Source organism: Glossina fuscipes, unplaced genomic scaffold, assembly GCF_014805625.2.
Source record: "Glossina fuscipes isolate IAEA_lab_2018 unplaced genomic scaffold, Yale_Gfus_2 28, whole genome shotgun sequence".
Taxonomy (NCBI): Eukaryota; Metazoa; Arthropoda; class Insecta; order Diptera; family Glossinidae; genus Glossina; species Glossina fuscipes.
In genome coordinates this window covers 2,208,602-2,236,496 of record NW_023998423.1, presented here as the reverse complement: position 1 = coordinate 2,236,496, position 27,895 = coordinate 2,208,602, and the positions used below count along the sequence as shown (strand labels likewise).

The 27,895-nt window shown below is 35.9% G+C and overlaps 1 protein-coding gene across 2 annotated transcripts in view; it reads right to left on the bottom strand.

The window, feature by feature from the left end:
- Positions 1–208: 208 nt before the first annotated feature.
- The window catches only part of LOC119636451 (protein vestigial), a 32,577-nt gene continuing 4,890 nt past the window's right edge, over positions 209–27,895 (bottom strand). The window contains exons 3-8 of one of the 2 annotated variants that reach the window (XM_038031787.1): positions 16,748–17,147; positions 12,229–12,531; positions 4,429–4,520; positions 4,144–4,334; positions 3,892–3,965; positions 209–348 (exon numbers count right to left, since the gene is read on the bottom strand). In XM_038031787.1, the coding sequence (XP_037887715.1) occupies positions 299–348; positions 3,892–3,965; positions 4,144–4,334; positions 4,429–4,520; positions 12,229–12,531; positions 16,748–17,147 (1,110 nt within the window). In that variant the 3' untranslated portion in view covers positions 209–298. The remainder of the gene's footprint in view (positions 349–3,891; positions 3,966–4,143; positions 4,335–4,428; positions 4,521–12,228; positions 12,532–16,747; positions 17,148–27,895) is intronic. The other variant, XM_038031788.1, reaches the window with a different exon arrangement.

Genomic DNA, 27,895 nt, shown 5'->3' with positions numbered 1-27,895 from the left:
CTATAACGAAAAAAATAAAATAAAATAATAATAATAATTAAAATAACCTGAAATTATAATGATTTTTAGTTTCTTCGTTTAAATATTACAAATTGTTGCACTTGTGTTTTGTGATTTTTCTTTACTTTTTTTTTTATTTTTGCTGTAACAACTTTTTATTTATTTCTTTTCCTTTTTTTGTTCGCTTTTCCTTAGATGACCGATTTCGTTTTTTTTTTTTTTACGTTGAGTCAAATGATTCGCTTTTGAAAGTAGCAGTTGATCGCTCAGGCATTTTATGATCTCTTGGGTATCATTCTTAGAACCAATATAAGTCCTTTGATGATTCTTGAACTTGGGCTTCGAGACCTATACGTAAAAGAAAAGAAAATTAATTCAAATTATTTTCATATTATCTTAAAAAGAATTTCTCAAGTATTTGCACACAAGTAAGAAGAGAATAAATTCCGCTGTAAAGCTATACACGAACATCATTTCCTATCAAACTGATTGAGTTACATGCATTTATCCATCTAAAGTCTTCCCTTGTGTTTTCATTTTTCAAAAGAAATTAAATAAAAATAAAAAACTAGTGACGGATCCCGGATAATACGATAAAGTATAATAGATGAAGAATAAAAGGCAAGAAGAACGACTTATTAAAAGTGAATAGAAGAAAGTGCTTGGGGCGCGCAAAACAATGAAGAAGTGCTTTGTATTCTCATTAGACAACCATGAAATAATAAGAAATTCGGTGTCAACCATACTTTTCTTCATTATTTAGCAAATCAAGGTTAAGTCTAACTTTCATTCCTCTAATTCACTTACAGCCACAACTTTGGTTGGGAAATCTCTTATCTTTTTGAAATCAATTTTTCGTACAGCTTTGCACGTTAGAACTAGGCCGACCATGAATACACCCTACACGACTTTGCGCGATACAATCGTTCTTTCATTTTCATGACAGCCCTTATATTAGCAGGTGGCTGAGAAGTCAACTGAGGTAATCCATTACTACTTTGATGGTGCTTGCATTATTTTGTCCCTCTTTTCATGATAAAAGACTGTAAATTAGATTTTGTTTTTTTTTTGTAAGACGTTGTATGTGGAATGGGGGAGAAAGCGGCCCGATCCGAATCACTATCAATAGCGTTTGTCGTCGGTCGAAAACAGATCAGTATACCATCATCCAGATAACGAGAATTGAATAGATTGAATACCAGAATACAACGGATACACATCAGAGGGATAGATGGGTAGACGGACAGACAGGCTTAGATCAGAAGTAATCATTATTGCGGTACCACCACAAATGGTTTATAAAATATTTACATTCAGCGTTTATTTTAGTATTCCATTAATAACAAATGCAGAAAAATCTACAGCTACCACGTTTATGCTAAATGTGGATTCTTGTCCTTTACTATTTTTGAATGATATCACGAACTATGGGTATGGCTTACATGTTGGAAAAAAATTAAAATGGAAAACTCCTGCAAGAGGCGAACGGCAGCAACTTGACCGTGAAAACCAGAATATTAATTCGCTCAAAATCGCAACTAAGGCATGAATACGTATTATAAAAGACCATTCTCCGACCTATTTGCACCCGACAACTATGCTGTCGAAATACTTCAACCTAAGATCAACCTTACATCTTCAGTCTTTTTGTTCATGTCCCGTGGCTAGTTGCCAACAAAACTATTCATGACGTGGTTTCGTTTCACCAAACCACGAATTCAAGGCAAAATATCATCTCAGACTGAATCCGATGAAATCGAAGCGGCATCATCCAGCTGGGAATTAATTTATTTTTGTTCCTTGAATTATTTTAATGAATTGGCTAAGTTTATATAGTTGCTTTTTACATACTTACACATAACATCCGTTATTTGTTTTATTGTTTGCTTTGGGGGACAATAACCTCCGCTCTTTTTCTCATCATTTACTTACATCGCTTTGAACAGATTGTAAATGACATGAACAGATAAATAAATATTAATTTTCAAGCTCTTAGCTAAACTAGACTAAAACCGATTCTTCAGTAGGGCGTCTATGTCTCTATTTCCTTTCACCCCTGCCTCAGGAAAACGAAGCCAATGAAACTTTTCTTTATAATATGAGCCATTAAAATAGCACAGCACCCTGTATGTCTTTAAATTTCGTATGCCGTTTATATTGTAACCCCTTAGAAAAAGTTCAAAGCATTCGTATAAATTACATACGAATGACATGTTTTGTTGTTATCAGGGGTTGCTTGATACACAATATGGCGTAAACATGTACGTACGGGATGCATACATTATTACACACTTGGTATAGAATTTTTTTTTTTTATTTCTGAAATGTAAACTTGAATAAACTTCTGTTAGGGCGCAAACACACGTCCATGCAATGGTGGCAGTAGTGGAGTGTCGTTATTGTTTCCGTACTTTGTTGTAATTTTACAACTTTTTAAACCTAAAATTTAAGTTAAGGAGGAACTAATAGCCAACCGCAGTAAAGGTAACGGTAATAAGTGAAAAACAACATATGGCTTCGGGTAGACAAATAACTACAAAGATGAAATTGCTAACAATAACAACAATAAAGGAGAAATAAAGAGAGTTGGATAGGCAGTAACAGCCCTTTCTTCGCTTTTTTTTTGCGTTCCTTTCTTTGCAACTTTTCCTCTTCTTCTGTCCCTCTCCATGAATCTGTACGTTATCCAATTCGGGAGCAGATTTGTTCCGCGCAAACTTAAAGTTCTACAACTCTGCACTTTGTACAAATTTTCACTTTGAAAATGTATGACATACATATATGGAGACGGTGCGACTCGTTCCTTTTTATCCACAATTTTCGGAAATGTGGAAGATAGTTAGTCACCTAGACACACCATTCAACCTAGAATATCTCCAGGTGTAAAGGGAAACAAGTTGGACGCGTTAGGTGTTCCTTTCGAGTTACAAACAATACGTCAGGTATATGCAGCATTGGGATTGTAACAAACAGCAATATAAAAGCTACCTCGAGCGTATAAAATATTTGTAAACAGCGGGAAACTCGTAGACGAGCTATAAGGAAGAACGAGTCAAGCGGTCCCAGCGCCCGAAACTATTTGCGAATAATAGCAGGGCGGACTCAACGATATCATGGGTTGCATGCGTGCCGGCGGTTACCCATGCCTGCCCCAAACGATGACTTTATTCAAACAAGAATCATTCAATTGAAGATGACATCACTAGGTTTTTTGTCTCGATAACAAGAAATATACGAACAATCAGCCAAGCAGTTGCTTAATCCGAGGTGCAGACTAGCGTCAATAATTGATGGGAGGCGATTTAAAAAACTTCTTTTCTCAGCGATCTTCAAGAATTTTTCTTTGCATCTCGGTTTTTGGGGTCTTATAGTTTTATCTTGCCTTCTAAGTTTGCCGTCCTCTTCATTCGCGTCCTGTTCCGCTTCTTCTATTCTCATGAGTGAAAAGATATGTAAAGAGAGAACCGGAGTGAAATTAAAAAAGCGAATACAAGCAATGACAAAAGTAATGCCTTTGGTCACCATCTTCGTGTATAGCATTAGCCACAACAATAGTTGTATATATTATGTACGTAACGAAAATCATTCTCTTCTTTCTTAACACAAGACGACATATTAAAATATTCGAATACGTAAAGGTTTATATTAAACTTTTAGGGACTTCGTGGATAAATATTCATCTAAGAAAGCTTTCTAATTGTATGATAGAAAGAAAAAAAACTTTGCTTACGTACATACACACAAGAGCGAAAAAAAAAAAATTGCTTTTCTTCAAAAGAATTCAGCAAATAATGGGTTTACCTAGCGATGACCATTCATTGTCATTCGCTAAACGAACACCGAGGCATGTAGGTGAATATAAAGAGGAGAGAAAAGAAATGAAAAGCTTACCGGCCATTGTTGGATAACTGGAGTAAGCGGCAGCACTTTCTAATGCATGAGCGGTCTGCTGATCATGATGCAGTCTGTTATGTAAGCACAACAAAGAAAGGAAACAAAACCAGAATAAAATGTTAATGAGAAAATAATTACAACGACTTGGGAAGGAATAATGAAAGGGGAGCAAGAAAAATAAAAAGTTGAAAGAAGTATGAAAGAAATTGACGGAGCAATAAAATGCTAAATAAAACGCTGCATTTTTACCTTGAACTGTGGCCGTACTGTTGTGGCAAACGTAAAAGGCTTCCATATTGGGCCATATTATGATGATAGGCATGGGCATGAGCCGCATGAGCATGAGCTGCATGAGCGTATGTACCATAATGGGCGGCGGCAGCATGCGGTACCCAAGGATCGGTTGCATAGCCGCCATCCGACGAATACAAATCACTCATCTAACGTATAAGGAATAAACGAAATTAAAATTGCGCTTAATTGCGTTGAATGAATGCCGTGAACTCTGTTCGCTCATTGCGCTTATTGGCTTACCTGCGGATGTGTGGGCGCTGTCACGGGATGCACGTAATTGCTATTCCAAAACGAAGGTGGGAAATTGCGGGCTGACATAGGACTGCTGGCTTCTGAAACAAACAAGGAAAACGTTACACAGTAAGAGCAAGAAATTCATTGAAACGAAAGGAAGAAAAACTGTTTTGCTTGCAAATCTAAATGAAAAACATTTACATATCAGGGCATGAATGTTAATGAATCTAAATGAGTCATCAAGGAGCCTGATGCCTGATTAAAATGTAATGCCGTGGAGGAGTCGAGGCGTATCGATACATACACAGCACTTAACAACGTTATGCCCTGTTGAGATAACATCAGCAACATCAATATCAGCAACAACAACAACAACAACAACAACAATCGCGGCAATAATAACAGCAATAAAAGCAACAACAACATGAACAAAAGGAAGAGTAAGAGCAGCAAAAGCAAACATTTTGTACAATTATCATGAATTTCTTATAGCCGGCGATGTCGTCTTTGCGTCTTTGCTTCATTGCGAAAAGTGTGCTCCGTTATATTTTTGCACATAAATGCAAAACAGCATTGGAACAATTTTCGAATACTTTCGACGAAAATAGAGTTGAAGGCTTTTTCAAATGGAAAATGGAAAGTACTTGAAATTGTTGTCGTTGTTGTTGTTGTTGTTGTTAACGTAACGTGAAAAACAACGAGAGACGCAACAAACAGACAGACAACGACCAAGTGTAACATAAACGTTAAGGAATGCATTTAAGGGCACGGAATTCGAAATTCTTTTCTTAAATTTTAGACGCAACGCAACAGCAGCAGTAGTAAACCAAAAAGCAACACAAATATACAACTTACACATAGGATAACAACATTGATGACAACATTCCAAACTCAGACTGTTTGCATTTGTGTGCAATATATATAATGTCTGCGTATATACACATGTACATATGAACAGGGAAGACAATCGTACATATACACGCAGTACAATTGTCATAAGACGACTGTTGTTGTTTTCGTATGCATGTGCTCTACGTTGTTGCGTTGTTGTTATGCATGTGCGATTCTGGTGTCACATCTTTAACTGTGCTACTGGGGTGCTACTTATTTATGTATAAAGACTAAGCCAAGCAGTTAGGCAACCAGAAACAGCCAAAATCATCACCATCATCGTCAGCATCGTCTGCAAGTCTTTTACTCTTCAATGTTGTGAATTTGAATGAGAAGCGTTTTTTCTTCTTTTTTTTTCAACGTCATTGTGTGATGAACTGTAGAGAGACGAGTTTGTGTTTGAAACGGTTAGTGTATATTCGTCTTTCTGTCGTTAGTAAAAGTTATGTCTTTCGAATTCTGATGCACTGAAGCGTTTCTTTGAACTTCATAAATAAACCGCACACTAATATTATAAATAAAATATAGGTAATCGCATGGGCACTTATATACATATATACATATATATATACATATATATATATGTGCATAAATATCCATTTGATTATATATATATATATATTAAAGAAATTTGATTGGAGCGCTTAAGTAATTTCTAGCTTAGAGAAACAAGCATTTCCTTAAGCTTGAGAAAAAGATCAGTTCACCGCCAAAGTGCATGTAACCAGAAGGTAACGTAAGCCAAAGAGCCGTTAATTTTCTATAGAGGAGATAATAATTGAAACCAAGTTTCATCAATTCATCAAAGAACTTTATTTATAAAACGTTTTCTTTGTAAATAAGATTTCTTCAGCTACTCAGCATATGTGCCCAACGCAGTTGTGGGCAAGGGTTTTCAAGAAGGATTATAAGCACAGGAGGAATAAACATTGCATAACGTCAGCGTATGTTTGATTTACAAGTGCCAAGACCTCAAATGGTGGAGAATGCAACAGTAAGGAACAGGAGCAGGTAAATTTCCCCATAGACACGGAGGGTAGCGAAAAAGTGACCACTCGAGGTAGTTTGTGAAGGACTTGTTCGATAGGCAAATGTTCTTTATCTCTGTAGAAACTCGCGTGGAAATATCCAAAGGTAAGTACAGCAGAGCTCTCGCGGAAGATGATTTTTTTTTTAAATTTCAGTGAAACTATATAACAATTATTTTATAACACATTCGTACCTGTCCTACGCCCAATTACATATCAGATATGGAGTTTCCCAATGGCGGATTCCTGCCGCTGCTGTACCGAAATGTTAATTAAAAAGGTTATGGCTGTGAGTGTTGGATGTTGAACTCAAGATAGGGCCATGCGTATTGGCGAGAAAGTGAAACCGTCTGATCCTTGCACGCTTACGTGTCATTCAAGTTATGTATATTTGTCGACGAAAGAAGAACGACTGTCAGCCAGAGCTTGCGACAGTCGAGAAAGCAAACTACTTTTTAATGTCTCTAAAAAATTGAATGAACAACACTAGGTGCGCTCAAGGATTAACACACGGTCGATCGATCATTGAGATACTTTCCTTTTAAATACTACCTCTTAAAAGATGAAGAAAGACTCGATGAACGGCGTAAGAAATGTGTTCAGATATAATAAAAGGCATTGCATTCGGTTCGGAAATAAAGTTCGTGGCGTCTTGGTGATTTTGGACCGTAGGCACTTTTTGCAATATCCTCGAAATATTGAAAATAAAACAGAGCTTCGTTTACAAAACTTAGTTCACTTTTCTTTTCTTTTTTGAATAAACACAAGCCAGCCTAACTGAAGTTTTCAAATTTCTTAAAGTTTTTCGCAGACGGAGAGATAACCGACGGCTGCGTTGTAATTCAAGCGCCAAGCAAAGCAACATTTTAGATGAGCTTTTGTCTTAAAGGAAGACGGAAGATGAAAGCCCTAATCCATTGGGAAATGTCGAGATATGTTGACGATATGTTTGTATATATGTTCGCTTTATGCCATAACCAGCCAATAATTCAACGGCACAATGAATTAATTTTGATTAGCGGTATTTGACAATGGCTTGACGAATGGCTTAACTAATGAGTTGTTTCGGTTTATATAAGTCTTCAAAATGATTTTCACTTTTAGTTTGTTAGCTAAAAAGTTTAGTAGTCGACACTTTTAAATAAAAAAAAGATTTAATTTAATTAATACATTCTCGTCATTTAATGCTTGAGCTGCTTTTAAAAAGATTCTTCTCTCGCGTATACCAAATATACGCTTGAGTGAGTTCTGAACGACCACAAATGCCACGCACTTATCATTAACATAAATAACCACAATAAGAGATACGGGCACGTATACGCACGTATGCGTCTTTATGTCTCCGCTAGAATACCATAAATAAAATTTATTAACATTCGTTTTGCTCTAAGAACGTTGACGATTACAGGACGAACAGGACAGTGCTCATGGAATTTGAGTAGTAATACGGAAACTGTATAAGATAGAGGTTTTCTAATCTTAATCTAACATCTAAATGACAATCACTTAGTAAGGCAAAGACGGGGATGCGAGCATCGAGTGATGTCTTTATCCCGCACCTGTAGGAAATTGAAAAGGCTCTGTAAAATCGTACGGATAATAAAAGACTTCTTTGACCACACGCAAGTAAACGGTAGCATTAGTTCATAGGCGCTCTCATCATACCTTAATATACCGCCGAATGAGTCGAGTACGAATTATGAGATAAAGAAGAATTTATTATCTATCGGTATTTGCTCGTTGTTTAACTAACTCGGCAGTTGTTGGCGGCTCTTCAAATGTTTTCTCCGATACTTTATACATTTTATCTGATGTAAAAATAGAAAGGCACACATACAACAGCACGCAGCAGTATGTGCCTGTATGCACGTTTGCCTTGTGTGCATTGTCGCAACACAATAATATAATAAGCAATTGGTATTTCATCGAATTGCATCGGTCGGCTATAGGCCAGGCCACATTGAATAAATAGCAGTTTAATTAAAAAGTTTTTCTTTGCTTTTGTTTCTTTTTAAATTTCATTTCGTTTTGCATCGCATATGTATGCGCGATATATGCATATGTATCGCATGTGCCCCAAAGCGTGCTACTTATGCGTTTTAAATATTTTTAGGCTATAAAGCAATTGTGTTTAGTGATCATTGGGCTAAACTGAACAGACTGACTGACTGACTATTTAGTTAAATGTAGATTTTTCTTATTATCATTATTTTTGTTGTTGTTGTTGTTGCCTTTAGTAGTCACAGCTAATTGAGTAATGAATGCATTTAAAGCCCGCCATGCATCTAAATGGTATGCAATGGCATTCGCCACAAAGGCTTCAAATAGCAACAACTGGCAAACGTTTAGCATACCGGGCGACATATTTTCTTTTTATTTTTCAACAACAAAAAATGCCATACAGTACAGCAAACCCGATATACACATAGATAAAATTTTTATTTTTACCGCCTCCACCTTTACTTCTTTCTTTTAGAACAAAAAATTAAAAACAAAAAAAAAAAAAACAAAAATTTAAAGGAAAAAAAAAACCACGACAAACCAATAATGAAACACAAATATTTCAATTAATTGAAATTTTATTTAAATTGTTCGCCTCTATCGAATCTCTATGCTTCTTCTTGCTTCCATTTTATCCCCGCAAGAGTCTTTAAACGTAAACATCTTTTACCAAATCTAGCACGTATTTCCACTTCAATTACCACAAAGTAATTGCTCTAAATTTTATTGTCACCAATTTATTGCTCTATTATTGTGGTTCTTAGCAAAAACAGGGATAATCATATGTAGGCGAAGATTTAAGTTATAACAAATAAGAAAATTGTATATATATATATATATTCGGTCATGACCGAATCAATGCTGTACTAAGAAGACTAAAAAAAGGAAAAAATAACTAAATTTTCATACTCTGCAACGTTGGCTCGGCGCGACTGAATTTTTCCAATTTCAGAATAACGGGAAAAATTTATGCGGTGCATGTTTTATATCTCATATGGAAGAAGAAAAAAAACCCGGAGAGCAAAGATGTTCCCAGTTATTGCTGCATAGGCATTTGTCGCGTTGTGGGTGTGTCCTTTCCCTGGTTTGGGTCATTTTCAAATTCTTTTAGATATTGGCTGGCGTTATATTCATTTTCGCTAACTGGAGTACGCTTGACACAGGTACTACACACTTTGTCAGACGGACAGATGGACAAATGAACAGACACACATACCTAGGTGCATTCCGAACTTGAAACTGGCCAAGAATTTGTATACTTTTCGAAGCTTCCTTCTGCGCGTTATAAAGGTAGTGCAAAAATCATATTTTAATACATAATAATAGTGAGCAGGCCTGACCGATTTTTCCCATTGCCCATAGAATATAAGTTCCATTTTTAGTACATCTACCTGCTACAGTTTATGAGCAATGAGCAAAAAACCTCTTTTTTAGCTTTTCAAACACAGAATTGTTCCCAATTTACCCCATACTGCAGGCGTTTCGTTCCATCGATTTGTCCTGTCCTCAATACACACCTGCTTGCAAGAGCTTCCAAACATTTTTGCCAAACTTAAAGTCCATAGCTTCATTTTTGCGGCCAGGAAAATGTTTAAAATAGAGATTATGCAAGTAGGCAGTGCGCAGACAGACAGGCAGACGTTCATGGATAAAGCGAATCAGAATTTAATGCTGATCAAGAGTATGTATGCTTTGTGGGATCTCTGAAACTTTCTTCTGCGAGTTGCGAACATTTTGACAAAATCCTTTCGATTAAAATATTTTTCTTTTGTCCCCGGCTGATTTCGGATGTAGCTGCCCCATCGCGCGGCATTGTACAATATCGAACAATGCGCCTTACCCATAAAAGAAAGGGCGCGTTGGACACATTGTCATTGTACAATGTCAGATGAAATATGTCTAGCAAAACTTATAGGAGACAATGTGAGATACTCTGAAATAAATAACAAAACGTGTAATGGTTCTCTCAAGCAATGCATTTACTTTTTTCACTAAATTGATTATGCAACACATTAAAATGTTATAAATAAAAATGCAATGAAAACAATTGATAAAGGGCCACATAAGTGCCGTTGCCTTTTGCTCACATCAAGAACAGTAAACTTTTCTTCTAAATGTTTGGAATCCTCTTTATATCGCATAAGACAGAAGAAGAGGAAACTAAACAGCGGCATATTTTTGACGCTTTCGTCCATAACTTTCGGTCCCACGAATATATTTCTGAAAAACTCCTACCCAAATATTCGCCTGAACTACCTGCTGAATCTAGGTCTAATCTTGTCTGCCCTTCTGTCCGTCTCTCCGTCTTGATGAACATGTTTTTATCCTAGAACGATCGCTATTCAAATTGCTTTGGATCGATTTTACTCTTTGCTCTTTTTTGCATTGTCCTGGGACTTTTGTTCATAAGTCGTACTATTTTTCACTCATCACTCTTATTTTGAAAATCGCTTCACATGATTTAGGTAAGCTGGTGAAGCAAAGATCGCAATTTGTCGAATCCGAAAAGAATATCGTTATTGTCATGATTACGCCTCAAATTATGAAATTTCGGTCGTAACCGTTTTTATGTCAGAAAGCAGGATTTGATAAGACTCGCAATTTTGCCAAATAAACCCTTATCGCGGGGCACCGGACGAGATCGCTTACTCTTTTCATCAAACTCTTTCCATTTTGCGAGTACAAGGAGACCAACATTGCAATGTGGAAATGATTCACATTTCTGATGAAGATTTATTTTCGACCTTTAAAGAATTCTTCCTAATTTAAGAATTTAAGATAGAGCTCTGCTTCTTCTTTTTTTTTTTGGATATTGCGATTAAGTTGACTAAGCCAACGGGATGGGATATTTCATTGTAATTGCAATGACATTTTGTCCTAATGCTAAAGCTCTTCTCGTGTCTGAAAGACATTTTCTTAAGAGGATAGGAATGATGAAAAGAACTCAATTGAATAAAATCAACTTTTTATCTTACATTTTACAACAACAAAAATATCATGTAATTGTCATAATTTGACAAAAACATTGTTGGATAACAAACAGATTTATGAGTCGCATGTCATATATATGAGAAAAAAATAAGCAAAAAAGAAGAGGAAGAAGAAGAATTGTATTTCGTTTCTTGTTCCTTTCTTTCTCTCTATGGTTGTCATGTGCGGTGTGGTTCTGAGAGATTTTCAAATTAAAGAGCAACAACAACAAAATTGAATTTTGTATTAAGATGTTGTTTATCTGCTGCGGAGACGTTGACAATATTAACATTAGGCGCTTATGTTTTACAATGTAAGACAGACGATAAAACGGGCTCCCCAGAAGAAGAACTGTTAGGGAGGAGCCGCGTCACACCGTCATACAACTTGCTAATGAGTAAATTATAAGCATAATTTTTTATAGATATATATATATATATATATATATATATATATATATGTGTGTGTGTGTGTGTTTTTTTTGCCTTTTCATTAAAGATATGATAAAGCAAGTGAGTGTTGTATAGTGAAAGAGTGCGTGACAGTTACATGACAGCTTTAAGGCTTTTGATCATGCCAAAGAAAGAGTTACATAAATAAAACATATGGTAGAATAGCAAAAATCAAATAGGCATAAACACGCAAATATACATACACACACACATATATATATATATAGGCGCGCGCAAGTACGCGAAAAGAGGTACGGATGCATATTTACATTTACCTCATCGTGTTGGCACTTAATGAGCCATGATTGCCGTAAGTGTTAATGAGATAGATAGATAGATAGATAGATATGCGCGTTGTAAGAGATAATTTCTACCCCTAATGATCTTATTTAACTTCTTGATTCGTTATTTTGGTTTAATTAACAGAAACACCTGTTAAATCATATACGGTTTTGTTAACGTACCTTTACTGTCTTTATTATTGAAATTGAGAGCTCGCGAAAAGTGCTCATCCACTACGCTGGCTGTGTCACCCGAATAATTGGTAAATACTACGCAGGTTGCTGATAAATACTGAGCTCTCCCTTGACCGCTTGCCAAGCCCGTTGAATCTAAGGGCATATCCTTTGAGTGAGCACCGCCACCGCCACCGCCCCCACTACCGCCACCGCCGCCGGCGGCACCATGTAACGTATTATGATGACGTGGAGAATCAGGACCCGAGGAACAAGACGACTCATTATGATGATGAACGCCCACCAAACGTGCTGTTTCATGAAAGTTCGAAAAAAAAAATCGAAGCAGAAAAGAAAAAATGAAAAGAAAAAAATTTATTATTAATATTTATTCCTTGCGATGTGTTATTTGCTTTTATTGTTGTCGTTGTTGCTGTTGTTTCTTCTGCTACCGCATTAATTAATTATGTGGCTTTTATAGGCAGACAGACAACCATTTCGTTATGAAAAACTTGTATTTTTGTTTTAATAAATGTCTCGTTTTTTTATTTTTATTTTTTTTTTTTTATTATTATTATTGTTGTTTTTATTGTTATTGTATTGTCATGAGAATATATGCCTATGGAATGTGTTGTGGCATGCCAGGCATAAATATTTGCAGTAGTAAATGTCGTTGCCGAACTATCTAAAAAATTTGCAAATTAATTAGTGACGCTTTCGCATACATTTTGTATCTATCTGTTCGTCCGTTGTTGTTCAAGCGAAGGCGTTACGAAAACAAAACGCGTGTATACACACATGCTTGCCTTTGCATACCATTTAAATAAATCTAAATGCACATACATATATGTTAGCGTTTAGTGATGTTATGGTATAACTAAAAGTGCAAATGAAATCTCATCAGTTGAACTTTTTTTGTTTTTCAAAATTTCAAAAAAAAAAAATAAATAAATAAAACGAAAAAATAGTTAACAAAAAATTCCAGTCTTCTGTTTTTTTGTTTTCTAAATCAATCAGTATTCTGTCTACAACTATGAGTTGGAAAAATTTCAATTATTTAAATGGATTCATGCGTTAACAAGTTAATCTAAACAACATTCCAAATAGACCCGTTAAGCGTATTCTTCTCCTACTTGATGGTCTAGTCATAAATTACAAAAAGAAAAAAAGAAAAAAAAATATGAGCAAAATTTTGTTGCTTGTTTTTTTTAGATTGTTTGTTTGTTTGTTTGCTTGTGTGTGTGTGTGAGTACGAGTGGAAATGTTTGCCTTATTCTTGTTTCTTTTAGTTAAGCTTTCCACTCCTGCGTACTCTGGCTGAATATTGATCACTAACTTAGTGACCACATCCAGAGAGATTTACTCAAAATGATTTATTATCTTCGTAATGCTAACGTGTTCTCCTTAAAAGTACAGATCTTAATAATCATTCAACTTGTTTACCCATCACACATACGGACTTGAGAGATAAATTAATTGTATCTAACAAATGGTATACACTACGTTCGTCAAATGCCTTATAACACTTACTAATATGCTTTGGGAGATTACGCCACCTAAGCAGTTTTTGAACTTCGTCCAAGGTTTTCAAAGATGAAAGTTTTAGAAAAAAAAAAAAGATTTTAATAAATTCTCAACCAAAGTATTGCAGGCTTTCAATCAGTACAGTATGCAAACCAACAAAGCGAACTTGACTTCTTAGACTATTCGTGGTAACCATGAAAAGATTCAAATCCAATGTTTGAAACAAATTTTTGTGAAATCTTGATTTCACCACACAGATGGGCATGTCAAGTCGATTGTCGATTTTCAAGGTCGAATAATCGCTCAATGACATCAATTATTGTTTCGAGAGTGACCTGTAGGTTTGGCAACTACATTGCGCCGAACCTGGAAGGTCGGAAGACGCGCCCCGTAGCACCTACAATTTCGGATATAAAGTACATGTTCCCTTGATCACCCTACGCTTTCTTATATGTATGCATACGTCATTAATATCTGCTCGAAATGGTGCGCATCCAAGATTCGTTTCAATAAGGCTATCGTTCTCGCACTTGCCAAGAATATTAATGATAATCTTTCGATACAAACCTCACAAGTAACAAGGAATCGTTTTTTAAATAAATCTGAAATAATTGAAAGTTTCATTCATCTGCCATAGCATTAGAATGTTGTATAAAAGGAACGGAAATTGTCAGTGCCATTAACGTTCACTTGTCTGTTTGATTGAGTAAAAAAAAAAGGTCATAAGATGATGAAATATACTTCCGTACCCTGTACACCTGAACTTTTTCATATATTTTCACGAATTTTCTCTAAACAAGTTTATCATACAAATAGCTTATGCGAATCTTTTTCTTTGTTCTATGTGACTAATTGCGATATTGCGAAAAAATCACAAAAAACACCAACAATATTTTCACATTTTTGCCTTTACCTTTACGTCGCGTAAAGATATTTCGGAAAACTTGTTATCCCAATGTTCGATGGCATCACCATCATATTAAGTTCAAAAGCGGTTCCGATCGGTTTACTGACACGTTTCGATTCAAATACATCTCCAGGACCTATTCAGTTGCCTCCGACACACATTACCACGTTCCATACTTAATCAAGTTAAAAGATGAAGCTTCTCGAACAGATGCCGCAAAATATGCGTGAAAACCTTTGCCACTACATCTGTTCTAGTTTGCGAGTAATAAGAAAAAACCCATTCTCAGTTCACGTTGCATTGTGAGCGCGTTTTTTGACGGATTCCATCCATTCTCTAACCTGCCTGCAAATGCATTCAATACTTTTGCCAAATTTGAATACGATATTACGCGGACGGACACAGACGGCTACGCTTAGAAGAAGAAGGAGAATCAATAAGGGCTAAGAAAATTCTAAAAGATTAGTAAAACTACAAGGAATGGATCTGCAAATTGTTTGCCTCTCTACGGCACCTTTTCTTAAGCGAAACAAAGTACAAGTTACAGTCTACCCCAACAGCAATCGAACCCGACTCTTCTAGTTTGTTACCCAATATTCTGAACACTCGACTATACGGTAGCCTCAACGTTAACACTTAGCTCAGTAAATCATTTGATACGAGCGTTACGGCGACTTACGGAAGAAGAAGACTAAGCGAAATAATAGCCATGCAAATTAGGTCACGTAAGTTCAAACTTAAAAAATACAAATAGAACGAGAAAATGCTGCGATATTTGTAGACCAGTATTCTCCTCTGAATGAGGAACTTTTCGGATTTGGTTTACTTGACTAATTAGAGACAAAGAACTTCTCCAGATCTCGCAGTTTGTTCACGTGAATTAGATTTACGCGTATTTGCTAGTAACTTATGTATCGCTTGAAGGGTGTTTCGGATACAATAGTATTGTTGCGAAAATCCCAAATTCAGTTAAATGTCAGCTAAGTAATTTTCGTAAGAATAAATTCCCTAAAGAAGGGAAAACCAAATGAGCATTCGCAGGCGCCTCATGCAGCTGCCGGCCAATGAAAACGATTAGTGGAAAAACCAGGCTACAATTAGACCATAACTATAAATTTAGATATAGTAAGATTCTTGTAAAATTGTATATAAATCGAATATTTGTGAAAAGTAGAGTTAGTCTGGCAAGAACGTAGAAGTTGAGAGTACGGCCAAAATAAATTGTAAATAAATATTAATACTGTTGTGAAAGACAAAGTAGTAAAATAAAAGAACTTTGAAGTGCATTTCTTTTGATCAAAATATCCACGATCTAGTGATACGGACTGTATCTCATAAAAGCGAATTTCATAACAGTATGTTAGATGGAGAAGCTCACTGCTTTTAAAATTAAAAATTTGAGTTTTGAATTACGTGGTTTTTTAATTCGATATGTTTTACTGCAGCTTTTGCGAAAAAAGAATCGCGCATCAAGTCAGGTAAAGAGAGAAGAAGAAAAGAGCGAAAAGGAGCGCAGCATAGTCAAGTATTTTTTTCGTCCCGCGCAATTTGTAATGGAGGATAGATTCGGGTAAGGAAGCATTTGCGCAAAACAGAGCCCAGGCAGTAGGGAAGAAGAGGAACTATATCCTATAGTAAATGCTTCCTTTGAAAATTTGCTTCCGAATTAAAGCCAAAACATTACTAATCTTGTAAGTTGAGAACAACGGACAAGGGTTGTTCCAACCCTTTAGCATCTATGGCATCTGCTGGCACACTTTGGAATGTCTTAAGAATGAGATCAGATTAGTCTGACTTGGTTTATCTTTTCGCCCAGGTGTCGATTTGTAAATTGAATGACTCCTCAAAGAAAAAGAAAAATTAACAAATTTGAATATGTGCTTCTCTCTCGGAGTTAATATGCAAGCTTGGCGAGCTATATTAAGTTATAAACCTAACTTTCTTTGTGTACTGACCAATTCCCAAAGGTAAGCATACATGCTTTTCGCTGTCATTTGTAATTAGTAATAAGCATATAATGTTCAGTGAAGACGCATACAGCTTCTTACGGTTATCTTACATTTCGTTCGTCATCTTTTGTACGATACGATTACCTACCTTCTGCATCATTTCGTGGCACAGCACCCAGATCTTCTTCTTTGGTATGTGTTCTACTGTGCAGTGTATTGCCGATGTTCGAACCGATTAGACCGCCGGTACTGCTGGCTACGACACCAGAGCCGCTACCAATGTTAGCACCAATGCCGCCACCACCACTACTACTACTGCCCGTACTTAATGGTAAATTTGCACTTAAACTGGAGGAAGCCTGATTTGCTGTTTGGGCAGCAGCGGCCACAACAGCAGCTGCGGTATTGTGGGCAGCAGCCACGGCAGCGGCTGCCGCATTTGCACTCACCGATGGCGGTAATATGGGGCTGCAGGGCGAATGTGAACTGCCTGAGGCGCTGGACGAGGCCAATTGTACGCCGGATGATGAATACAAATCCTGATTAAACTGCAATGAAAAGCAAATCGTTAAACGCCTTTTTCGTTAATTAATGTATAAGAGAAATATTCAATTTGAAGATAATTGCAACTGACAACTAAACTAATTTATGAAAAACGAAACAAAGTATCCGTATAAGCGAACATGTGTGCATATCATTAGAAATATGTCAAGTTTTAACAATTTATAGCCACTAATAATATATGTCGCCATACGTTCGTTTCTTAATGAATGCAAAACGAAAAGAAAAAGAAAAACGCTTACGCACAGAGGCACTCGCTAACTTTATATATATATATATAAATAATAAATAAGAAACTCCAAATATAGAAGAAAAAAAAAAAAAAAAAAAAGAGAAAAAGCATAACAGAAGCCTTAGCCTTAGTGATATGGGCGCTCGCTTGATATGTTTATTGGGAACTGCAACACATTGGCTTGCTTGCCTACGCATTACCGACGCGATATTATTTTTGGGGTTGAGGTCATGTTGTAGGTGATACGTTATTGTGTGTATACACAAAAACTATTATTAACTAATAGCCCGACATTTACAACTATTAACTTACAAATATTGACAATTTCCGCAGATTTATTATGGTAACGGTTGCACATGAAAATGGTATAAGTCCAGTTTATCACTTACATATTGCACATGTAAATAAGCATAAAAATAAAGAGAAGAATTAAACAATTCTGGTAACCAATCGATTTATTTATCCCAGCGCAAGAGTTAAGGAAATTAATTCGTTTTTCTTTAGCTATTAGTGAACATGCCAGTCGTGTATATGTGAAAGGGGAATTTTTTGTATAGGAAATAAACATTTGTAGCATGAAAATGACCAAAAGATATGTTCTTTGAAGTATTTATTGCCCATCATCCGTAGCTATATATCTTTTCCACGCGTCTGACCATTCGCGAACCATTCGGCGAAATGAACACAGCGGGAAGCTGAAATTTGTCACAAAGATCCCCTGATTAATTAAGAATATAAGGTTAAAAAATGGACGTGATGTGTCCATATAGTCACCCACAATGCAGAAGAAATTATGCTAATCTTGGAAAACATCCGCAATATTTTCATTTTCTTGGTATATGAAGATCCGATGAAGATATTTTCGTAAACCCTATCACGCATATGTTTTAAGATCAGCTTTACCTTCTGTTCAAAAATGAGTGCGATCTCCTTACCAACATAGTCAACGACAAAATCCAGTCCAATAAGTATTACAGTAGAATAAAAGGGAAACAAATGGAAAATAAATTGAAAGTCAGTTGGAGACAAATTCTCGTCGTTGTTTGTGGACGCATTGGTAAACCTATCGCTACTATTTTTGCAACGAACATGCAGGTTGCTCTGGCAAATGCTTGGGTAGCAGTTCTTCATGGCAGCGAAAGTTACAGACGAGAATTTAAAAAAATTATCGCCATTTTCCGGAAATGTTCTACTTTCTGCGTGTACCAAAGAAAAAAAGAATAGACATTTATATTTGCTGTGTTATATATATATATAACATCTAATGGGCCGACTTTCTTATGCTGCATTTTTGAAGCCAAAATCCCGTGAACTGGGGATTGGGTGGTGCCATAAATCTAAAGTTAATATAAAAAAGAATTAAACTATAGACGTTGAAGAGGAAGTGCATTGGAATTCTTTAAAAATTAAAATTAGCCAAATACATACTTCTTCCACATCACGTACTAAGAGCTCAATGGGACTTCTGTAAATGAAGCGAAAATAATTATGGGGATTCTTGAGGCTTTTCTCTTAAGCTTTAATCTTTCGTTTCGAAGACCCTCCAAGAAAAACGCTTGAAAGACTTTTCATTTTATGACTGGATTTAGTTTACCATCAAAACTCTCATCTTATTTTCGGAATATTCGGACTCTTGGAAAATTGTCATTCCTTTTTTTTCCCGAAAAGCGACTTACATTATTATTGGAAATAGCCGCTCGTACACCAGATACGTTAAACTCCATCACGTTGCAATACTACAAAACGATTGACTTGACAAATTCCAATCATCGATTAAAATTAAAAATATACGTAACTAAGCATATGTTGATCATTAAATCTAATATTCTATGCCACCCTTTTGCTTAATTAATGGGTTAACCCCAAATGCTTGCAATGAATTAGTTGTGTAGCGGTAGTACGTGCCTTTTATACTAAAACATTTTACCTTAATAGCGTATGTTTGTGTTGCTTTCAACACTTTTCGTTTTTGAGAAAATTGTTCTAGAAATAAATTTATTGATTTATGATTGTTTATAAGATTCTCCTCTCTGTCCGTCTCTCTCCGGGGATTTCTAAAGTTCCGTTAAATTTGTCTCCACTTTCTAGTTTCGTTCGTTTCTAAATTCTTCTAAATTACTATAATTGTCATTTATAGGTACGTACGCATGTATGCGTGTAAACGGATTCAATCATGTGTAAACTATTAATGAACAGTTAAGTGGTGTCGTAAATTCCTAAACATGCGATAGCACGCACATAATATAAATAATCCGCAGACGTTAATATAAATAATCCTTTGGTAAAATGTGCCTCCGTTAGAGGAACAAAAAAAATCTATCTATATACATATATATATATATATATATATATATATAATATAAGAAGATAAGCAGCGCAAAGCCTATCATAAGGATATTATTATTGTTATTATTACAATTTATTTAGAGCAAATATATAAATACGAGGACTAATAGCACGAAGAGCATTGCCAACTAAGACTATTGGTTCTCTTTTTTCTTTCCAGTTAGCTTGATGAGTTAGTTAGTTCAGTCGATTTAGTAAAGCTAAATATTTTATTGACATAAAGTTCTCCAGGCGCTTTCCAGATGCCCACACGATTAGATGCTCCGAAAACGAACCTTCCTCGAAGAAAATTTACTTTATTTTAAGACATAATTTAGACTGCATTCAGCAGAGACATATCTCGACGACATATCCACTGTGTACTGCAGTTTTTCTTAGAAGCGCAGAAGACGGGAGAGAATTCACTTAAATGAAAACCAAATGCCCAAACGAAAAATCGAGGAAAAGCAATTTCTCCAATGTCCGCAAAGCCAAGCGTGATTTTTAAATCAATTCTTTACAGAAATCGCGAACGAATTTAGCGAGGAGAGGCTGGTCGAATGGGTTAGTGAGAAAGTGCAGCTATTTTTTTAAAGTTTGAGCAAAAAGATACGATCCCTTCAGACCTCATATATTGGCGACGACGGTTATTTGCACAAAAAGGTTCTATGCAGGTCTAACATTACAACGCTGCAGAGCAAGGTAGCAGCACAATGGTTGACGATACGTTTCTCTGACACATAAGACAATTCGTTAATGAGTTAAAGGGCGATCCGGGCAGGTGCAACAATATAAATATTGCAATATTTATAATAATAGCATGATATAATTTTTGTTGTTCTTTTATCTTAACATTATTTGAATTTCGGATGAATTTTAACGAATGAATAAATAATTAATCACTTCAAAAAGTACAACACAACTGTGTTGTACTTGCTATTGTTAGATTTTTACATATGACAACGATACAAAGCCTTCGGCAAGGATTATAATTGATTGATTCTCGCAAGAGAATATTACAGTTTTTAGAATAGCTGAGACAAGGGCCTGCCCATAAATAACAATTAAGCAAAAAATGCTTAAGAACAACGATTAACTTTGGGAAGATATTAAGGAAACCGGATATTCAACACCGAAGGAGTCGTGCAGAAGCTTGCCGAAAGCCGCTCGTCGTCAGAGACTTTAGGAAATAGCACGGAATATTAAAGGAGTGATAAGACGACCAGGCTTTCAATTAGAGACCCTTTATTTCGCTTTATATCCCTGATGTTATTTTTACTTTGCCAATTTTCTTACTTCATACTGCGCGTCTGAATTTTTTGAAATTTTTTGAGAGACTTTTGCGTTTTTGCCCAAGCTAGACCATGTGCGGCTTTTGCAATGTGGGAGAAGTTCCTTTGACCTACGTTTGCCAAATAAAATGAGATGGGTGCTGGATCCACGCGTACGAACAAGAAACAATCGATCAATCGAGTGAATATCGTGCACAAGTTGCGCCAAGACCAACAAGAACTCGCCAAAGTAGCTCAAACATCAAGGTTATGTTAACGGTTTTCTTCGATTGTCGTGATTGTCGGTTTCACACTAAGAACTCCTTCCGCCCGGCCAGACTGTTAACAAGCATTTTTATTTTGAGAATTTGGGATTTAAAAAAGAAAAAATTAAACTGTTCTTACTTTTTGGACACTGTGCATATGTATATATATATACATATATATATCACGGTCGTGTTTATGCTTGCCACATCTTAATTTAAGCTGTTTGCGAAAAATTAAGAAGTTTTCATAAGCAGCTACAAATGTTTCTTGCAAGTCATCATTGCCTTAATTGACTGAAAGTACTCCTAAATTATTAAAAAAAAAGACTGACAAAGAGTTTAGCGTCTTTGTTAACACTTTTTTCATAAGCTTTTTATTTTTCTTTCTTTTTGTTTTTGTGGTTTTATCTAAAAGTTATCCAAAGGAAAGTTTCTCCTTCAAAGAAAAAATTCCAATTCCAAAAATTCCAAAGTAAATTCCAATGCCTTCAATGTATTTAATTTCGAAGGTTTTAATAGCAGAAATCTTTTTAGTAAACTTAAGTGGAAAACTTTGAATATTCCTCACAATGTTGGTTAAGATCTCATCTGCCTTCGCACCCGTTGCGATGGAAAACTCTTTGAGCCCGTAAAGGGGTCATTGAAAATTAAGCGAGACTTAAGTGATACTATAAGTAAGTTTTCCTTTTTCTTAAAGCCTAAGTTTGTAAGTGTAGTTGTACGACGAATATTAATCAACTTTTTTTTTATTAAGGACATTTTTTCCGGTTTGCATTTAATAATAAAATAAACGTGTAGGCGACATCCTACTCAAACATATCCTCTTCGCAACATGAGTTAGCAATCGTTTTCGGTTCGTTACAAACATAAGTTTAAGCTTAATGAGGCACGCCGACGGCAGGAACAGTCAAAGAAAAGCGGTAAATTTTCTTCAGTGTAGTTACCCTTTCTCTTAGACTTGGAATTACTAGCTTGTTTATCAACGCAATTATAGGAACTTATGAGTAAATACTTATTCTTTTGATTTCGAATGCAGGGTTGCATGTGTATGCATTAAAAGGACGCAAATTTTTACAGAAATTTTTGTTTTGAAAAATTTTTCACAAAGAATTTAAACTTTTTCTTCTAACAGTTTTTCATATAAGTGCTCCTTTGGACATTCCTGTAGTTTCTGTAATCCAAACACACTCCAGGCTTTTTAAACGTAAAAGTAAAAAGCGAGCATTAGTTGGGTTCGAATGTAGGTACAAATGAGCACGAATGGAGAGAAGTCACTGATTACACATATATAGTTAAAGCTTTGGAACTTAGTTCAATATCTTTTAAGGAACCTAATACAACCAATTCAGGTTCCACTCTTGAGAAGCTTTTTAAGGAAAACCACGTAAAAGATACCTCTCAAAAACGACATAAAACACAACGCAGGCCTCCAACTGACTATGTGGCTACAATAATACGTAAAAATTATCTAAACCTACTACCAGTTTAGCTGGCAACATGTTCTTCCCTCATTATACCAATAAGAAGACCGTCGTAGTTGCCTACAAGCAGACACGGAAAGTGCGTAGAGCTTTTCAAAGTTTGCTTTTAAGTTCCGTATATTTCACTGACCTTCATATGCGAACCATTCTATAGAAGGTCAGAGAAATTCTTTGAAAGGTCAGAGAAATTGCCGTTTGCGGGAACTCTCTACGTCTCTCTATCTCTTTGCATTCTCTAAAAGGTTTCGCTACTCAAAATTAATGTCAATTAGAACGTTTAACTCTTTTATATGTAGTGGGTTTACAGACAAAGAATTCATATATTCTTCCCAGTGAAGAGATCGATATGCGAATCCTTTTTTTTTAAGCTGTCGCTGTAGCACAATTTCAGCTACAACTTTCAGGCAGCATGCAATAAAAATTAGAACCGCTTTGCCATTATCTCAGGAGGCACCCTTACCATGAAGATTACTGACGCTCACCATATAATGCAAACTGCAAACTCAACTGTGTTTCTGTCTATCTGTCTGATTGTTTATTTACTTGACTGGGACCGGTTTATGGTTCCCGACATGGACTATACTCGATCGTAATTTGAATATCTTACTCGACAGCAACTTTATCATCGAAGGAATTTTCATCCGACAATAGGAGAAATATATACTTTATTAACAGCTGTAAACACTCTACTCATTACAACGAGTGCACAAAGCACAGCTATCGAGTTGATAGTCGATATCAAGAACAATCAGTTGGCCCCTGTTTATCCTTCTTACTGCCCATTTGTCTGCCTGTCTGTCGGTCTTACTTACGCTGAGATGATGTTCTCCGTTAGGAGTAAACTCTAAATAAAAACTTAATATGTGTGCCAGTCCGTCATAAGGTGGAATTCTCTAAATTGAAATAAATTGTCACTCGAATGTACTATTTTTGAACTAAAATCCACAACTTGGATTAATTGTTGTTTTTTACGCGCCAGGCTGAGCAGACGCTTAGGTACGTATAGACAAGGTAATTAGGAGGCGCTATCGGTAAAGAAAGGAAAAAGAGCGAATAAATTCAATTCAAAGTTGGATGCACTCTTAAGCTTGGTTATAGTCTCGAAAATATTGAAACCTGTCAATGTACTTTCAATAGTAAGGTAAAAACTGTCATAGGGCTTTACTCTATAAGTAAGTAACTGGCAATATCTATTAAAATTTAGGATAAAAAGGGTTTCAATCGACCACATTTAAGTAAAATTTTCAAAATATTGTTTAGCGTACGTTTAGTACGCTCCTTCTTAGTACCCGAGGGCGCCTTCTGAAACTTTAAAATCAATTAAGTATATATACAGTTATGTTAATATCCCTTTCCCTGTCATTTTGTGTCACAATGTGTATATTGTGACGTATGTGGAGTCGATCTAAACCCTAATACGTATCTGGAATCAATGCAGTGAGAAAATGTGCTTCGAAGGAGTGTCTGCAGATTAGACTTGAAAAGAACTTTAGAAGAAAAAAAAACCGAAAATTCTCAGCACGTTTTCTTTAAGAAGTCTATGGCCTATAGCATGTACCGTTCATAGAGATTAAGACGAGACTTAAACCGTCTAATATAGATTATGTGCAGAGATGTGGAAACTTCATGGATTACTTAAAATATTGACAATTAACGAAATCTGAATTTTTTATAAATTTGCTTCAGCGGATGATTACGCAAAATTTGCCTTGAATGAGTGCAACTTTCTTGCTTGTCTTTGCTTAAGCAGTTTAACGAGTCGATATTTTAATTTTAGTTTTAATTTTTTTTTTGTTTTCTTTTTGTGCTTAACCATCTGAGAAGATCATTTGGTTTTATAGTAATGTAAAATCAAAACAATTGTTATTTAATATGAATGCAAAGGAAACATTGTTTTTCGTTTCTCTACTCCTATGTACATACGTATGTGCAATGCAAACGTAACCGATAAGTTTTACAAGGGGAACAAATCGTATGTGGCAACAATTGCAAGCAGACATCTGAATCTGGCGGACAGACAAACGGACGAAGAAGGACAGACAAATAATTTGAGTAAACGTTTCTCTCTGATCTGTCAGTTGTTTTAAGCACATAATCAATGTTTTCCTCTTATCAAGAGACACGATCGGTACGAGCCACAAAGCCAAATTGCTGGCAACTGAAAATGCGCAGAGGATATAGCCAAAGTTAAAAAAAAATGAAAAAACAAAAATGAAAAAAAGCAAAAACAACAATAATAATAACAACGGCAACAGCAATAGCGACAACAACAATAACCTACTAAGAAGACACACGGGAAAAAGAAATCGCAACATCGACTAAAGTCAGCGTATGGAAAGTGCAGTAGCACAGATGCCGACAAACCTAGCACTGACAAACAGTAGATAGTGGTTAAATGGATGGGATGGTAGGTAAGGAAGGAAAGTAACAAGCACAAGGCAGGCAGGCAGGCAGGCAGGCAGGCAGGCAAGCAAGCATTAAACCAGGCGGCCCCATAAAGGATGATGTGTTGACAACATAGATAGGCAAACTTTGCCTGAAGAGGGGGAGATGCAGCACGCCCTGCACTACCCAGCCATACACTCACACACTTATACCCGTGCAGCTTCTGCGTATGCTACGCGCTTTTAACGCAAACATTTTAAGACATTACCATCAAAGACGGTAATGTTCGCCTCTAAAGTGTCAATATGTGAATGAGCGTGTGCGTTTGTATGCGTTATGTGTTAGTAAGTGTATATGCTAAAGGAATTCCTTTTTCTGTTAGTAAACGATCGATGGGTCAAGTTATGTGGTTTTCTTTTTAAAATTCTTCTGTTGAGATTTTCGTTGTATGTTGAACGAGCAAAACGGTGGTAAGGGCGGGTAACAAGGGACACAATGCAAAGTGTTGGCCGAGTTATTAGTTGAGTTGATATTTCTTTACTGTTTCCTTTTTTTATTGTTTTCTGTTCCTTCTTTTTTTTTTTTAATATTTTATTCGATCACCAAACAGTATCACACGGCATAAATCACAAGCGTTTCATTTCATTGTATGTTAAAAAAAAAAAAAAAGCAAAAATAAAGTAAAACATAAACTGCGAGACATTTGAGTTCAATTTAAAGAAAGAAAATACGTTTTTGTTCTTTCGTACGAATCTTACAAATAAGATGATTATCTGTGCTAGAGTTTTATATAAACTTCACACGTATTTGCGAACATATAATATTGTTGTGTATAAGCATTTTTCCGTCTTCGTTTTCTTTTTTGTTAGTGCTCTTCGCTAAAAAAGCTTTACAAACACTAAGATATTTTATTTTTAGAAAATTCAGATCTTTAATTTTGACTTTGTGATCTCACAGATAGAAATCATGTCCTCGAAAGCCTTACGTGCCGTGCCTTGAAGTCTTCTTCAAATTTTCAAATATTTATTAGATAAGCAGTCTCTCTAAATTGCTCTCTAAACTTAGCATAAGTTCGCTGTAAAAGTTGTTACGGCAACGCATAATAGCTAACTTGGGGGAGAAAATGCACAAGGAGACTTCAAGTGCGTAGACGAAGTCGTTAATCAGCATACGCAGCATGCATACTGACCACTTTAAAGTTGTGATATAAAATGAGAGCTGGAGGAGATTCAGCCCACAGCAAAATAGAATATACAGCTCAATAGTTAAGCGGCTTGTCAACTTACGGAAAATACTCAAAGAAACTTAGATAAGGAAGCTTTTAGTCGCAGTATCAACTCAGCAGTCAAGAGAGCCCCACTTGCAGAATTTCAATTCACAATAAACGAAATTCTTCAAGAGAGAATTATTGGAAATAATATCCAAATTTTACGGTATCGCTCATTCGTCCATTTTCAAGTATAATTTGCGAAACTAAGCCCACAATATATAGGTGAAATGAATAGTTAAAAGCTATACCGTTACTCTCGGGAAATTTCTATGGATAGCTCACACCTTTTCCTAAGGCAGTTCTCCAACTATTTTTGTCATAATACATCAAAAATTTTAGTGCCTTTCTGTAAATGCTTACTTTAAGCAGTATTCGTGGAGAAGCAATCCGAAAAATAGGCCAACGTGGTTTAAGCTTAGCACTATAAATATATATATCAACCGGACTTTTATCAAAAAATAGTATAAACTAGTCTCTGTCGGTATATAAAGGGAGGAGACTACATTCGAGAGGGCTGAAAAAGTCGGCCAGATCATTTGACAGCGTCTCGACCGGACAGACGGACACACATAGTTGAAGAAAATGATTTCGAATCGTGTACTTTTCATAAAAGGTACGTGCTTCTCAAGTCACTCTTAACGCAAACTTCATATCCTCTGATCACTTGCTTTTAATGCAATTTTTTATAAAAAATTAATTTCATTTAGATGAGTGATAGGCTCTCGCTATTGTGATTCTTCTTCTTTCTCCGCACAGCCTTCATTTTCTTTTAAAACTAGATCTGAATTGTGGGTTTGAATAATTTTTCGGATTTGTTGTCTTTACTTAACTTTTTCAAGTAGACTTAAAAAAATTAAAAGCCCAAGACAGTTTTCTTCTTCGTTATTCGGCTCATGGGATAATCTTTCTACAATTATTTGCAAGCAATTATCTGATTTACAAAAACCGCACTGAAACTGTAAAAAAGACGCCCTTAAGACCTTATTACGTCATTCATCCATTAAAAAGCATACATAAGCAATTTTTTTTGCAGTAACAAAACTTATGAGCTTGATGAGCTATGATTTTTTACTCCCCGAACGCCACTACACTAAGAACAACATCTGCCATCAAAGATGAATCGAGTGGAAGAGGTGCGAGTGCATGCAGAGGGTACTGCATACTCGAACGGCTCTCATTACTAGTTTGCTTGCATTTTCCGCTCCGGCATATGTAAATTAATAAGCAGAAAATCATCATAAACTATGCTATGAAATTTCCAAATTTCGAATGGTGCTTAGTGCACATGCCTGACAAACATTTGGGATTATTTGCTTATGGTTTCTGCTTTGTATGAACTGATGTCTGATCAGCAACATCTTGAATGTGGGTCTTATCCACAGAGATGCCCGAGGGTTTTCATATCCCCGTCGGAAGACGAAAGCACAACAGATTTGCTTTGCTTGGAAGTGTGCATGCAGAGACTCGATAAATTCTCGATCGGGAAAAGAGTCTGATTGATCGGT